This window comes from Eurosta solidaginis, chromosome 1 (genome assembly GCF_040869045.1).
Source record: "Eurosta solidaginis isolate ZX-2024a chromosome 1, ASM4086904v1, whole genome shotgun sequence".
NCBI classification, from domain to species: domain Eukaryota; kingdom Metazoa; phylum Arthropoda; class Insecta; order Diptera; family Tephritidae; genus Eurosta; species Eurosta solidaginis.
Window position 1 is genome coordinate 75,756,417 of NC_090319.1, and position 15,368 is coordinate 75,771,784.

The window sequence follows — 15,368 nt, forward strand, 5'->3', positions numbered from 1 at the left end:
TCGCTCACACTTTACAGATTCCCGTATAACCAACGAATTCGAACATAAAAATTGCTTACTCCTTTTCTGTCGAAAGACTCAAAGCGAAAAAGTTCGTCACGCATTTTCGTATGTGAAATTTTCCTGAAATTAATAACAAATCTATTTTAAATTTACTATCACTTAGATAAAAAGTCTCAATATTTTCGTAGGATTAAAATTGAAAGTGCAAATTAACAGCATCAAGGATAATTAAGAGGCCATTAAGATAGCAACAACTGTGGCAGCAAAATGCCTAAAAATAAGGGAAAAGGAGGTAAAAATCGTCGTCGTGGAAAGAATGAAAACGAATTCGAGAAACGTGAATTGATTTTCAAGGAGGACCAGCAAGAATATGCACAGGTTACAAAAATGTTGGGTAACGGTCGTCTGGAGGCGACTTGCTTTGATGGTGTCAAACGTTTATGCCACATTCGGGGGAAACTCAGGAAGAAGGTAAGAAAATATTGTATGTATGTAGAGACAACATGTCTGTGCACATTCGATAGAAGTTAGGTGGAAGGGGGGGGGGGGGGGGGGGTAGGGTGAGCTATATGCACTTAATTTTTGAAAATACATAAATGATCAAGTAAGAAAATAAGACCCAACTAGAGTTATGCGCAATGACGAATATTTGGATGCACAGCTATCCCCACGATGGCAACAATAAAAAGGAAAATACGGTTGTCATTATCTTGCATTCCTATATAGCTGTATGTATATGTATCAAAATTGCATTTAGGAACACACTATCAAGAGAATACTTTGTAGGTACATTAACGACGTAAAATATTAAAGAACAATGGCAACAGCTGAACTGAAATTTGGCGTTACGAATTTCACTAAAAGTTTTTAATTTTTGAAAATACTTGGGCTTTTCAGTACACCTCTTTTTACAAACAAAACATTGGACTGCAAATAAAATTCCTAAAACTTGTTGGATACTGCATTGGTGCCTCTATGGCGAGTAGCACAAAAATCGTATGTGTATTAAGCCGTTTAGGTAAATCTGTCTATTAACAAATAAATTTCTATACAATCTCACCAACCTATTAGCTAGGACCTTCGGATCAAAACGTACCGAATTTCAAAAGCAATTGCCTTCGCCACTAAGCGACGACAACTTGGCCAATCCGGCCGCTTGAACTGCCTTATATCTGCCGATAGTCCCTATCTGCGATAACAGCAAAAGAGGGGACTTTGCAATGCATTATCTTGGTGATATACTATTTGATTAATTAATGCACTGGCCTCATGCTGCTTTAAAAACATCAACAGCTGAATGGTGCTATAAGTCCTGAATAATATAATCAGCCCAATTCTAAACGAAAATTCCGTGTGAGTTTTCTCCCTTCTCCCATTCCTCGTATTCTAAATAAAAATTCCTTGTGAGTTTTTTCACTTCTCCCTTTCCTCCTATTCTGAACAATGTTCGAAAAAGCGGAAAGCGGTTATTGGAGAAAAGTAGGTATTATGAATGTGAGGGAGAGGGAGATTTCTCTGCCATTTCATAGGAGTTTTTTCACTTGTTAAATTAAAGGGAATGCATCAAAATAGTTAAAGGAAATTGGTTCTTTTAAGAAAGAACACTTATTTGTACAAACTTGTTCTAAAATATGTATTTACATTCTACCCCAATATTCTCACTGTTAATACAACAACAACAACAACCACGATATTTATTTTAAGTCGAAAAGTATATCATAAGCAACGGTAGAGCTCTTGGTATACATATTTGATGCAGCCATCCAGAAATTGTGCAAGAATTTTTTAATAAGGCTTAAATAGATTTTGGCATATGAAGAAGTAGGAATTCAACTCAACTTGGCCGCCAGAAAATTGCTTTGCTGAACGAAAGCAGGCAACTCCGGCAGATTTGTGTTATGCGGCCGTCTTCTTCTTATGTTCCGCTGTTGATATTGCTGTGGCACCAATTCATTACTAATTTCAGTGAATACCACATGAAATGCAATTAATACTGTGCATTGTTTATATTTTATTTCTTAATTTCCAAAAAATTTGCAACAATAATTAAACTTCAATCTTTTAAACAAAATAAGAAATGTGCAACGAAATTTCAATTGACAAAACAGCTGACTTCGAAAATTCGAAATTCCTGTTCCCCAATTATTGTTCTCCCTAGGAGAACAGAATTGGAGGAATTTTTCCGCGGGAATAAAAAAATCCGCGAGAACAAAATTCCGCGAGAATATTTAGAATTGGTCTGATTTAGAATACGAGGAATGGGAGAAGGGAGAAAACTCGCACGGCATTTTCGTTTAGAATTGGGCTGCACATGAAATGCAATAAATACTGTGCAATGTTTATATTTTATTTCTTAATTTCCAACAAATTTGCAACAATAATTAAACTTTTCAATTTTTAAACAAAATAAATATGCAACGAAATTTCAATTAAAAAACAGCTGACTTCGAAAATTCGAAATTCCTATTCCCCAATTATTCTTCTCCCTAGGAGGAAAGAATTGGAGGGATTTTTCCGCGGGAATAAAAAAATCCGCGAGAACAAAATTCCGCGAGAATATTTAGAATTGGTCTGAATAATATTTCTTTATGTGCTATCCCTTAATTACAAATGCCCAGGTCTTGGCTGTATAAATAAGAGTTTAACATGGAATGTGTATTTATATTTAATTAAATTTATTTATTATTACAGCTGTTTAGGCCTAAAACTTAAACTACTAAGAACAATTCATTATTATATCATTTATTTCTATTGAATATGCTGTTGGAATGCCATGTGATTCCGATCAGCATATTTACTGGCGTAACAAACGGACGAGTCTGGGAGCCAGTCATTTAAGGAAGGTTGGAAAGGACGCGTTTCCAATCCTCCAGGGCTCCCAGCTTAAGGCAACAAAATTTGGAACTTTTTTCAATTATATTTGTATTTTAAGCTGTCGGAATGTATTGGTCTCCGATCAACACAGCTAAACATGTCTTTGGATGTTGGAAATTGAAGTGTACCCAATCACCCATCAACTTTGTTTAGTAAAGACGCTGTCGGAACGCATGAAGATTCCGATCAGCACATCTCAAAATATATTGGGAGGTTGAAAAGGACGTGTTTCCAATCCCCCTGCTCCAACTTTTGTTTGACCTTATTTTGGTTACACATCATATAATTTTATTGTTATATTAATGCTGTCGGAATGCGAGTGATCCCGATCAGCAACAGTAAATATAGGCTGAAAATACCGAATTCCAGCGACATTTGTTGTTGGAACTGTCTGGAGTTACAGGTGGCGACTGATTTTCTTTTCCTTAGGGCCGGGTGCATTGTATTTTGCTGCTACCAGTATTACCATTCCCTTTTCGCGCTCCAGTATCGGTATGTCATGTAAAAAATAAAAGAAAAAAAAAACTTTATCTTATTGGAAGGGTTTTACAATGCTACAATAAACTTTTTTTAAAGGTATTGAAGTTATTACTACTTTTTATGTGATTAGGAAGTTCATTGAAATATTTCAGGCCCTTATAATATATATTTTGCTTGTCCACTTCTGTTTTGATAAGAGGTAATCTAAAATTATTGTTTTCTCTGATTACGTATGAATGTGCATCATTTAAACATCTAAGCTTTTCGCTGAGGTATGTTGGTAATTTACCGTGCTTAATATTAAATACAAATTTCATACTGTGGTAGAATATGAGCTGTTTTATACTCAACCAGTTTAGTGCTTCTATCATGTTATTAATGGAATATCATACCTCATGTTTAATATAAATCTCATAGCTTTATTTTGCATAACTTGTAGCTTATCTACCTGAGTTACATTGGCCATAAAGAATATTGTGGGACAATATATGAAATGCGGCTCTATGATGGATTTATACACTTTCAGTTTGTATTTTCTACTGATAAATTTGCATGACCTTTTCCAAAAACCAATTTTCTTGCCTATTTTGGCAACTATATAATCAATATGATCATTAAATTTTAATTTATTATCAATCTTAACCCCTAAGTACTTGAAAGTTTTAACTTCGTTAATGTTTGAGTTCATTATTTTTAGCTCGATATTACAAGATTCCTTATTCATCGCTCTAGATATGACCATAAAATGGGTTTTATTAACATTAGGTTTAAGCTTATTGTTACAAAGCCACCTGTATAGGGTGTTCAAGTCTTCCTGCATTTTGCTCCTAGCTAACATGATATCAAGTTCACTTACTTCGAGCAGTGCGTCATCCGCAAACAGCCTTATTTTACTATGTTTTAGCGCCGAAGATATATCATTTATATATATGTTAAATAGGACCGGTGCCAAAACCGATCCTTGTGACAATCCAATTCCTGTCAATACCTCTTCCGAGACAACCGACTCAATGGCTGTTTTTTGTCTTCGGTTACCTAAAAAGCTCTGAAACCACTGCAGCTCGTTGCCCCTAATTCCAATTTTTTCTAATTTTTTAATCATTATATTTCTGTCTATAGTTTCAAATGCTCTCTTCAAGTCGATAAAAACCGCAAGCATACTTTTCTTTTGATTTAGTTCTTCTTTCCAACTCGATATTACATAATTTAAAGCCATTTCACAAGAGTGGCCTTCTCTGAAACCGGATTGTTCTTTAATTAGTATTTTATTTATTTCCAAGTAACTTATGAGCTGATCTTTTACTACTGTTTCTAGAATTTTTTCGATATTCGGCAACGTGTTGATCGGTCTCAGATCTTCTGCCTTTAATGAATTTTTTTACCTTCTTTATTGGCACTATTGTTGATATTTTCCATGCGTCAGGCACTATTCCCTCTACTAATGATTTATTTATGATATCCGCCTAGAAATGTTCCATGTAAGACACCGAATCCTTAATTACTCCTTCTGATAGTAAATTTGTTCCTCCGATTTTATTTTTTAACCTTTTAGCTACCAATATGACATCATCATCCTCTAACGGGAGTCCAAGGAAACTTGCTGTTTCAACAGGGATGGACCATAAGGAAAGGGGTGTTAGAGGCGTTGGTTACACATTACAATTAAAGAGATGGTTGGTGTCATGTGGGGACACATTGCAAGCGGGGCATACATTTTGTATGTCGGGGTTGATTCTGGATAGGTAAGAATTTAACCTGTTACAGTATCCAGAACGAAGTTGAGCAAGAGTGACACGCGTTTCCCTGGGGAGTATGCGTTCTTCCACGAGTTTTGGATACTTTTCATTGAGTACTGGATTCACCAGGCAATTCCCGGCATAAAGGTCCGACGCCTGTTGGTGGAGTTCACCAAGGACCTGCTTGTGTTTTTTCGCTTCATACGGCTGGGTTCTCATGTTTACGGAGATCACTCCTTAAGCCCCTAGGCGGTGCTGGTTCATCAATCAGATGTCTGTTGAGATGCTGAGTTTTCTGGGTATTCAACAGGAACTGTTTGGTCAGCATCTAATTTCTCTCCCTGATGGGGAGTATTCTCGCCTCATTATGCAGATGGTGTTCTGGGGACATAAGAAGACAGCCCGTGGCAATTCTGAGAGCAGTATTTTAGCAGGCCCGTAGTTTTTCCAGTGGGTAATTTTTGGGCTTGGCGACCATATGGGTGACGCGTAGCACGTAATCGGCTGGCTAATTGCTTTGTATGTAGTCATGAGCTTTTCTTTATCTTTTCCCCAGGTACTGTTGTTGTTGTTGTAGCGATAAGGTTGCTCCCCGAAGGATTTGCGGAGTGTTATCGATGTGATGGTCCTTTGCCGGATACAGATCCGGTACGATCCGGTACCATAGCACCATTAAGGTGCTAGCCCGACCATCTCGGGAACGATTTATGTGGCCACATTAAACCTTCAGGCCATTCCCTCCCTCCCCACTCCCAAGTTCCATGAGGAGCTTGGGGCCTCCAGAGCCTCGTCTGTTAGTGAAACAGGATTCGCCGCGGATAGGTGAGGTTGACAATTGGGTTTGAATAAGCTATATATTGCGCTGGCAACCTGAAGGGTTGCGCTACACAGCCCCTTGAATTTCCCCAGGTACTGCCAGCGAGGGATTTGAGGATTTTGTTACGGCTCTGAATTCTCGGAACAATTGCGGCTGCGTGCTCACCAAAATGTAGGTCCTGATCAAACGTCACACCCAAGATTTTGGGGTGTAGGACAGTCGGTAGCGTAGTGCCATCGACGTGGATGTTCAAAAGGTCGCGGAAGATTTAGTCGGTGATAATGCCATGTTTCGCGAGGCGAAAAAACTGGAGAGATCAGGGAGGTAGCCTTTTATTTTATTGCATAGCTCATCGATCTGTGGGCCTGGGCCTGTGGCCATTATTGTGCAGTCATCGGCGTAGGAAACGATTGTGACTCCTTCCGGTGGTGAAGGTAGCTTAGATATGTAGAAATTAAACAGAAGTGGGGATAGGACACCACCCTGTGGCACCCCTTGTTTAATTCTCCTTGGTTTTTATGTTTCGTTTTTAAATTGCACCGATGCCTGCCGACCACCCAGATAATTTGCGGTCCACCTTTTAAGACATGGGGGAAGGGTAGACCCTTCCAGGTCTTGCAGTAACGAGCCATGGTTGACCGTATCAAAAGCTTTTGATAGGTCTAGCGCTACGAGTACTGTTCTATGGTGGCCATTTTGATTTAAACCGCAATTTATCTGGGTGCTAATGGCATTTAGCGCGGTGGTAGTGCTATGGAGTTTTCTGAAACCATGCTGATGAGAGGCTAGCTGCAAATTTGCTTGGAAATCAGGGAGCAAAATGGCTTCAAGTTTGCTACTGGCGATAGGAGAGATATCGGACGATACGACTCTCCTATGTTAGCTGGTTTACCAGGCTTTAGTAGCGGGACCACCTTGGCCATTTTCCATTTCTCGGGTATGACAAAGGTGGAAAGAGACAGGTTGAAGACATGCGCTAAATATTTGAAACCCTCCTTCCCTAGACTCTTAAGCATCGGCATGGCTATGCCGTCTAGGCCCACTGCTTTGGATGGTTTAGTGCGACCAATGGCGTCCTCAACCTCTTTAGCGGTGATGGTGATTGGTGACGCGCTGAATTTGTGTTTATGTGCGTGTCTGTTCGCCCTCCGTCTATCTTTGTCGACCGTAGAATGCATTATATATTGTCGGCAGAAAGCGGTCGCGCATTTTTTCGCATCCGACAGCACTTTGTCGCCAAAGGCGATGGAAACTTTGTCTTTGTGCTTAGTCGGATTCGATAGGGACTTTACGGTGGACCAGAGTTTGCCCACACTTGTAGATAGGTTACAACCTCTTAGATGCTCCTCCCATTTCGCCCGCTTGTGTTCATCCACAAGCAATCTGATGCGTTGGTTTATATCCCTTATTTGGGGGTCGACTGGATCAAGCTGTCTTATAAGGTCACGTTCTCTCGCTAAGTTTGCGGCCTCCACCGGGAAATGGGGCCGGATTTCGGGAATTCTCCCGGCGGGAATGAAACGTGCCGAGGCGGATTCCATGACCTTGCGGAAGGCACGCTCCCCTTGGAGGGCATCAGTCGGGATAGGGAGGGCAGCAAAGAGGTTGTCTATATAAGATTTATATTCTTCCCACTTTCCTTTTTTGAAGTTTATGAAAGTGCGTTTTTCGGTGACGATGAAGTCGGCGGTACGTTGGAGCGAAATAAGTATAGGCAGGTGGTCGGATGCCAATGTTACCATCGGCTGCCAGTTGACGCAGTTTACGAGTTCTGCGCTCACGATTGAGATATCTGGCGAACTGTGACAGCTTCCTACCATACGTGTGGGGGCGGCTCCGTTTATTGTGCACAACGTCGTTTCTTCTATTTGATCCGCCAACATCTCACCCCTACTGTCCGCCCGCAAATTTGAATGCCATAGATCGTGATGGGCATTGAAATCGCCTAAGATAATGCGATTGTTGCCAGTGAGTAAGGCTCTGATATTAGGGCGGTATCCACTGAGGCAACAGGTGGCAGGAGGGATGTAGATGATGATTTCTAGGTTTGCATCGCCTGACTGGACAGATCGGCCTTGACGTTCTAAGACATTGTCCCTGCGATCGATGCCAGGATCAAATATATAATATTGCACAGAATGGTGTATGATAAACGCGAGCCGCCTCCATTTCCGCTCTCGCGATCTTTTCTGTGGACATTATACCCAGAGCAGGTCTGCAATGCAGATCTTGCTGTGAGTTTAGTCTCTTGAATCGCAGCAATGCGGATGTTGTGCCGCTTCATGAAATCGACTATCTCCGTAATCTTCCCAGTTAGTCCATTACAGTTTAACTGCAGAATACTGAATTGCATAGGGGGAGACGTCGCCACTCTGGGGGTAAGTGACGGGTGACTACGCCTGGGTTGAGGAAGGCCAGGACGCAATTGCTGTTGTGGCCCTGGGACTGGGCGTCCTTGGGCAAGCGTTGGGGTACCCGGATGATTTGGGTTTGCGACCTGGCAACATGGCGCGATGAAACCCGTCGGGGTGTTGCCGTCGCGGAGACCAGAACATCTAGGAAAGTGGCACCACCCAAGGCAGGAGCTGAATTGGGCGCATGTCGCAAACATATATATTCTGTGCTGGCAAACGGTGCAAACGGAGGTAGGGACTAAGAGTCTGTTTCCCTGACCTACACGATTGTTGCCGGAAAAGAGGGGGGGGGGGGGAGAAGACAGGGGCAGGGGCTGATGCTCAGCATTGCTACCGACTCTATTACGAAGATAGTAGTTATGAGTGGTAGCAGCTGTTTGAGTTGTTGGCGCCGAGCTGTCATTCATATCTTCTAATTGAAGACCAATTTTCTCGCCGTGGCGCCATGTCGTTGAAGTAGTCAAGTATAATTATGATGGGATGGCGGCAGTCCCTGTATGTTTTCTGAGTTTCTCATAAAGAGTGCTTATCCACGACACTCTCACAGCCGCGAATGACAGTACTTGACATTGATGACAATTTGTGATCGTTCGCACCTATTGGATGGGTCGAAGCACTGCTACAACAACAGTACTTGACGGAGAAGTATCTTTCTAACCAAAAAACCAATACTCGTCTCTTATTACAGGCTCAGTCAATCCCATACAAAATTTCAGGTTTCCCCAAATTTATAGCAAACAAGTATGGAAGTCTAAGTTCGGGTGAAACCGAATATTACATACGTAGCTGTACACTTGAAATGCTGTTGTTGTTTGTTTTGTGTGCTTAATAGTGTTACAAGGCTGCGCAATAATACATACATAGTACTATTCTGAACTAATTTTCGTTTAAAAGAAGCAAAAAGGATACAGAGGCTAACACCAATGACCTTGAGCGGGTAATAATGCAGTTTTCCTTCAGATATGGGAATTTTAAAATAAAGATATAACAGAACAATAAACATAAACACACAAGTGCCATTATACTAAAACGCATTATTACAAAAAAAGGGCAGGGTTATTAATGAAATTTTCCACCTTTTACTAGAAATAGCCTATTACCTGCATCTACGCACTTTTACAGTGACAATGTCTTAGAACGTCAAGGCCTATCTGTCCGGTCGAGGCCTTACTCACTGGCAACAATCGCATTATCTTAGGCGATTTCAATGCCCATCACGACCTATGGCATTCAAACTTGCGGGCGGACAGTAGGGGTGAGATGTTGGCGGATCAAATAGACGAAACGACGTTCTGCACAATAAACGGAGACGCCCCCACACGTATGGTAGGAAGCTGTCATAGCTCGCCAGATATCTCAATCGTAAGCGCAGAACTCGTAAACTGCGTCAACTGGCAGCCGATGGTAACATTGGCATCCGACCACCTGCCCATACTTATTTCGTTCGAGCGTACCGCCGACTTCATCGTCACCGAAAAACGCACTTTCATAAACTTCAAAAAAAGAAAGTGGGAAGAATATAAATCTGCAACAGACAGCAGCTTTGCTGCCCTCCCTATCCCGACTGATGCCCGCCAAGGGGAGCGTGCCTTCCGTAAGGTCATTGAATCCGCCTCGGCACATTTCATTCCCGCCGGGAGAATTTCCGAAATCCGGCCCCATTTCCCGGCGGAGGCCGCGAGCTTAGCGAGGGAACGCGACCTTATAAGACAGCTTGATCCAGGCGACCCCCAAATAAGGGATATAAACCAACGCATCAGATTGCTTGTGGACGAACACAAGCGGGCGAAATGGGAAGAGCACCTAAGAGGTTGTAACCTCTCTACCGGTGTAGGTAAACTTTGGTCCACCGTAAAGTCCCTATCGAATCCGACTAAGCACAAAGACAAAGTTTCCATCGCCTTTGGCGATAAGGTGCTGTCGGATGCGAAAAAATGCGCGAGCGCTTTCTGCCGACAATATATAATGCATCCTATGGTCGACAAAGATAGACGGAGAGCCAATAGACACGCACATAAACACAAACTCAGCGCGTCACCAATTACCATCACCGCTAGAGAGGTTGAGAACGCCATTGGTCGCGCTAAACCATCCAAAGCAGTGGGCCCAGACGGCATAGCCATGCCGATGCTTAAAAACCTAGGGAAAGAGGGTTTCAAATATTTAGCGCATGTCTTCAACCTGTCTCTTTCCACCTTTGTCATACCCGAGAAATGGAAAATGGCCAAGGTGGTCCCGCTACTAAAGCCTGGGAAACCAGCTAACGTAGGTGAGTCATATCGTCCGATATCTCTCCTATCGCCAGTGGCAAAGACGCTTGAAGCCATTTTGCTCCCTTATTTCCAAGCACATTTGCAGCTAGCCCCTCATCAGCATGGCTTCAGAAAACTCCATAGCACTACCTCCGCGCTAAATGTCATTAGCACCCAGATGGATTGCGGCTTGAATCAATATCCCCACCATAGAACAGTACTCGTAGCGTTAGACCTATCAAAAGCTTTTGATACGGTCAACCATGGCTCGTTACTGCAAGACCTGGAAGGGTCCACCCTTCCCCCATGTCTTAAAAGGTGGACCGCAAATTATCTGGGTGGTCGGCAGGCATCGGTGCAATTCAGAAACGAAACATCAAAACAAAGGAGAATTAAACAAGGGGTGCCACAGGGTGGTGTCCTATCCCCGCTTTTGTTTAATTTCTACATATCTAAGCTACCTTCACCACCGGAAGGAGTCACAATCGTTTCCTACGCCGATGACTGCACAATAATGGTCACAGGCCCAGTCCCAAAGATCGATGAGCTATGCAATAAAATAAACGGCTATCTCCCTGATCTCTCCAGTTTTTTCGCCTCGCGAAACCTGGCATTGTCACCGACTAAATCTTCCGCGACCTTATTTACAACATTGACGCCCCAAATGTCGACCATATTGAACATCCACGTCGATGGCACTACGCTACCGACTGTCCTACACCCCAAAATCTTGGGTGTGACGTTTGATCAGGATCTACATTTTCGTGCGCACGCAACCGCAATTGTTCCAAGAATTCAGAGCCGTAATAAAATCCTCAAATCCCTTGCTGGCAGTACCTGGGGAAAAGATAAAGAAACGCTCTTGACCACATACAAAGCAATTAGCCAGCCGATTACGTGCTACGCGTCACCCATATGGTCGCCAAGCCTAAAAACCACCCACTGGAAGAAACTACAGGCCTGCCAAAATACTGCTCTCAGAATCGCCACGGGCTGTCTTCTTATGTCCCCAGAACACCATCTGCATAATGAGGCGAGAATACTCCCCATCAGGGAGAGAAATGAGATGCTGACCAAACAGTTTCTGTTGAATACCCAGAAACCTGGGCATCCCAACAGACATCTGATTGACGAACCAGCACCGCCTAGGGGCCTAAGGAGTCATCTCCGTAAGCATTTTGAGGAAATACGGCACCTGAGAACCCAGCCGTATGAAGCGGAAAAACACAAGCAGGTCCTCGCTGAACTCCATAGACAGGCGTCGGACCTTTATGTCGGGAATTGCCCGGTGAATCCAGTACTTGAAGAAAAATATCCAGAACTCGCAGAGGAGGAACGCATACTCCCCAGGGAAACGCGTGTCACTCTTGCTCAACTTCGTTCTGGATACTGTAACAGGTTAAACTCTTACCTATCCAGAATCAACCCCGACATACAAAATGTATGCCCTGCTTGCAATGTGTCCCCACATGACACCAACCATCTCTTTAATTGTAATGTGGAACCAACGCCTCTAACACCCCTTTCCTTATGGTCCACCCCTGTTGAAACGGCAAGTTTCCTTGGACTCCCGTTAGAGGATATTGATGACAATTTGTGATCGGTCGCGGCTATTAGGTGGGGCGAGCATTGCTACAACAACAACAACAACGCACTTTTACAAAATATTTTATATAAAAGAAGGCGATCTAACCTATTTAGTGCATTTTTACTGAAAATATTTCCTGTTAAAAGGCATACATGTGCACCAAATTTTTCGTCGAGTTATGGCTCCAGAAACGGTGGGAAATGCATTGTAAGAAAGGGGCAGTGCCACGACCATTTTTCAAGATTTGAATTTTTCCCCATTTCTTTTTATAATGGCACAAAATACGATTGGTACAAAACTATTTTTCGCTAAGATTAACTTATTATTTTTGCCTACGACCCTTTTTAAAGTCATTTATATAAAAGTGGGCGTGGTCCTTAACCAATCTTATCCATTTTTACTAGAAATATTTCCTGCTATAGGGAAAGTTTGTGTACCCAATTTTATTACGATCCGTTAATTTTTCTTCGAGTTATGGCTCCCCAAAAACAGAAAATTGCTTAGTCATAAAAGGGGCGGTGCCACACCGATTTTCAAAAACTATGGTTTTTACCAATTTAATGTTATAATTCAATTTAGAAAGTAAAATTCTATTGATACAAAGCTCATTTTCGCTAAGATATAGCTTATTATTTTCGTCTACGACCCTTTTAAAAATCTTTTATATAAAAGTGGGCGTGGCCTATAATCGATCTCGTCCATTTTTTCTAGAAATATTTCCTGCTATAGGGAAAGTTTGTGTACCCAATTTTATTACGATCCGTTAATTTTTCTTCGAGTTATGGCTCCCCAAAAACATAGAAAATTGCTTAGTCATAAAATGGGCGGTGCGCCGCCCATTTTTTAAAACTAGAAGTTTTTCTTATTTATTGTTATAAATCCACTTGGGAAATGGAATACCATTGATACAAAGCTCTTTTTCGCAAAGATGTAGCTTATTTTATTCGTCCACGACCCTTTTAAAAATCTTTTATATAAAAGAAGGCGTGGTCCTTAACCGATTTCGTTAATTTTTCTTCAAAGCATTCCTTATAGTAAAGGCAAACTCTGCAGAATTTTGTAACGATAGGTTTAACAATTTTGATTTATGATTAAAAATATTTGTAAATTTTAACTTTTTTTTTTAATTTTTATCAAGAGTCTCAGTATCAGTCCACACTTCAAATTTCAAAATTCTAGGTGTATCATTTACTAAATAATCAGGTTTTTTGCGTTTTCCAAAATGTTATATATGTAATAAGTGGGCGTGGTTATCATCCGATTTCGCTCATTTTCAATACCAATCTATTCTGGGTTCAGATAAGTTCGTGTACCAAATTTGGTTAAGATATCTCAACATTTACTTAAGTTATCGTGTTAACGGACAGACGGACGGACGGACATGGCTCAATAAAATTTGTTTGCGATACTGATGATTTTGATATATGGAACTCTATATCTATCTCGATTCCTTTATACCTGTACAACCAACCGTTATCCAATCAAAGTTATAATACCCTGTGTACAAGGTGCAAGTACAGCTGGGTATAAAAATTAAGTATTCATCACATATAACCCACACAGCATTTAGATGATAAATTTTTGAACTTTCCTTCATATAAATACAATTTGACTACTCCTTGCGAAAAAATACTGAGTTTTCATACAGTTGAACAAAATAAATAATAAAATAAGATTACTTTTAATGATCAAAAACTGAAAATCATTTTTCGATCACTTTTTGAAATAATTTTCGAATAACTTTGATGAATAAATTTTAAGATTTTATAAAAATGAACATACGAGAATAATAAAACTTGTTTGCTTTTGATGATCAATAACTGAGAACAATTTTTCAATCACAATTTGGAATCATTTTTGAATTTAATTTCTTTAACTTCGGTGATCAAAAATTTTAAATCATTTTTCAATCAACTTTCTTAATATTTGCAGACTACCTTTCTTGAAAAAATGATCAATTTTTTACTTGTTAAAACTATACTTCTCATTGAAAATTTGATTTTTCTTCATTAGGTCACAATTTTTCAATCATAAAATCCAAAAAAATTACAAATATACAACATATATTCAAGACTAGAAGTAATATAACTACTGCTGCTAACCTAAGATGTCTTCTAGCATTTCTCTAGATGCGGCTTCCCAGAAAAGACATACTGGATGGAACCGATGTACGAGTTGAAAGCTGTTTAACCGCTGGTAAGTTAAGCTTGATCGACACGCCTGGACCCGGCTTCAACATCCTCCATGAGCTATGATTGTCGAAAACATCTAGTTATATTTAAAGAATGATATGAGACATAGTAAAATCGTGATTTTTAAAGTGACATCGTTACCATGATCTAAGATGATGATCATAGATGATGTTGGATGTTGTAGTCATGTGTGTGTACAACGGTCAAGTTAATTACTACCTGCGGTACAAAACGCTTACTTCCGAGCTTCCAGATGCTTTCACCCCCTGATGAAATATGATCTTTATATAGTATTTAGTTATGTATTAAATATGATGGAAAAATGAATCACAATCTTATTCACAAATGATTCCAAACCATCATATAATATGATTGAAAATTGTTCTTAAATGTGATCAAAAAATGACTGTGAAAAGCAATCAAATGTTATTCCAAAAGAAGTAAAGTACAATCTTCCAGTAATATCAAGTAGATAAAAAGATGAATAAAAAGTGTTTCGAAATATGAATCATAAATGATTATTCAAGAATAATCACATTTATGGTACATTTTTCTCCCGACGATACGTTAATTTTCGAACAGAAAATGCTTTTAAATTTGAACGTTTTTAATCATCTTGGGTATGATATTTGAATATTTTTTTATCAAAATTTTCAAAAAATGCTGGCTGGGAATAGACCCAAGACAAAAAAGTATGAAGATAACAATAATTTTACATACATTAAAAATTATATCTCATTATAAGCTTTTATTTAGTTTCACTTGCCTGTTGTCTGTAATCAAATCTTCCAAGTTAAATTTGATATACTTCCCGGTGTCCCATTGAGCTGAAATTTTGCACGCATGTATAACTCCGATGACAATGCAATATTACTTTGCAAGAATTCGATAAATTAATCGATAACAGAGTTATCGGTAAAGATTTGTGCTCACAAGCAATAAAAGCCTAAGCCACAGACAAACCTGGCCTAGCTACAACGGTACCTTTCCGTGAAGTCTGAGACTTAGGCGA

At 40.3% G+C, this 15,368-nt stretch overlaps 1 protein-coding gene across 2 annotated transcripts in view; it reads left to right on the forward strand.

Moving 5' to 3' along the window:
* Positions 1-15,368, forward strand: part of eIF1A (eukaryotic translation initiation factor 1A) — a 90,753-nt gene continuing 75,385 nt past the window's right edge. Inside the window, exons 1-2 of one of the 2 annotated variants that reach the window (XM_067758323.1) lie at positions 1-108; positions 192-474. In XM_067758323.1, the coding sequence (XP_067614424.1) occupies positions 271-474 (204 nt within the window). In that variant the 5' untranslated portion in view covers positions 1-108; positions 192-270. Of the gene's footprint in view, positions 109-166; positions 475-15,368 lie in introns of both variants that reach the window. The other variant, XM_067758325.1, reaches the window with a different exon arrangement.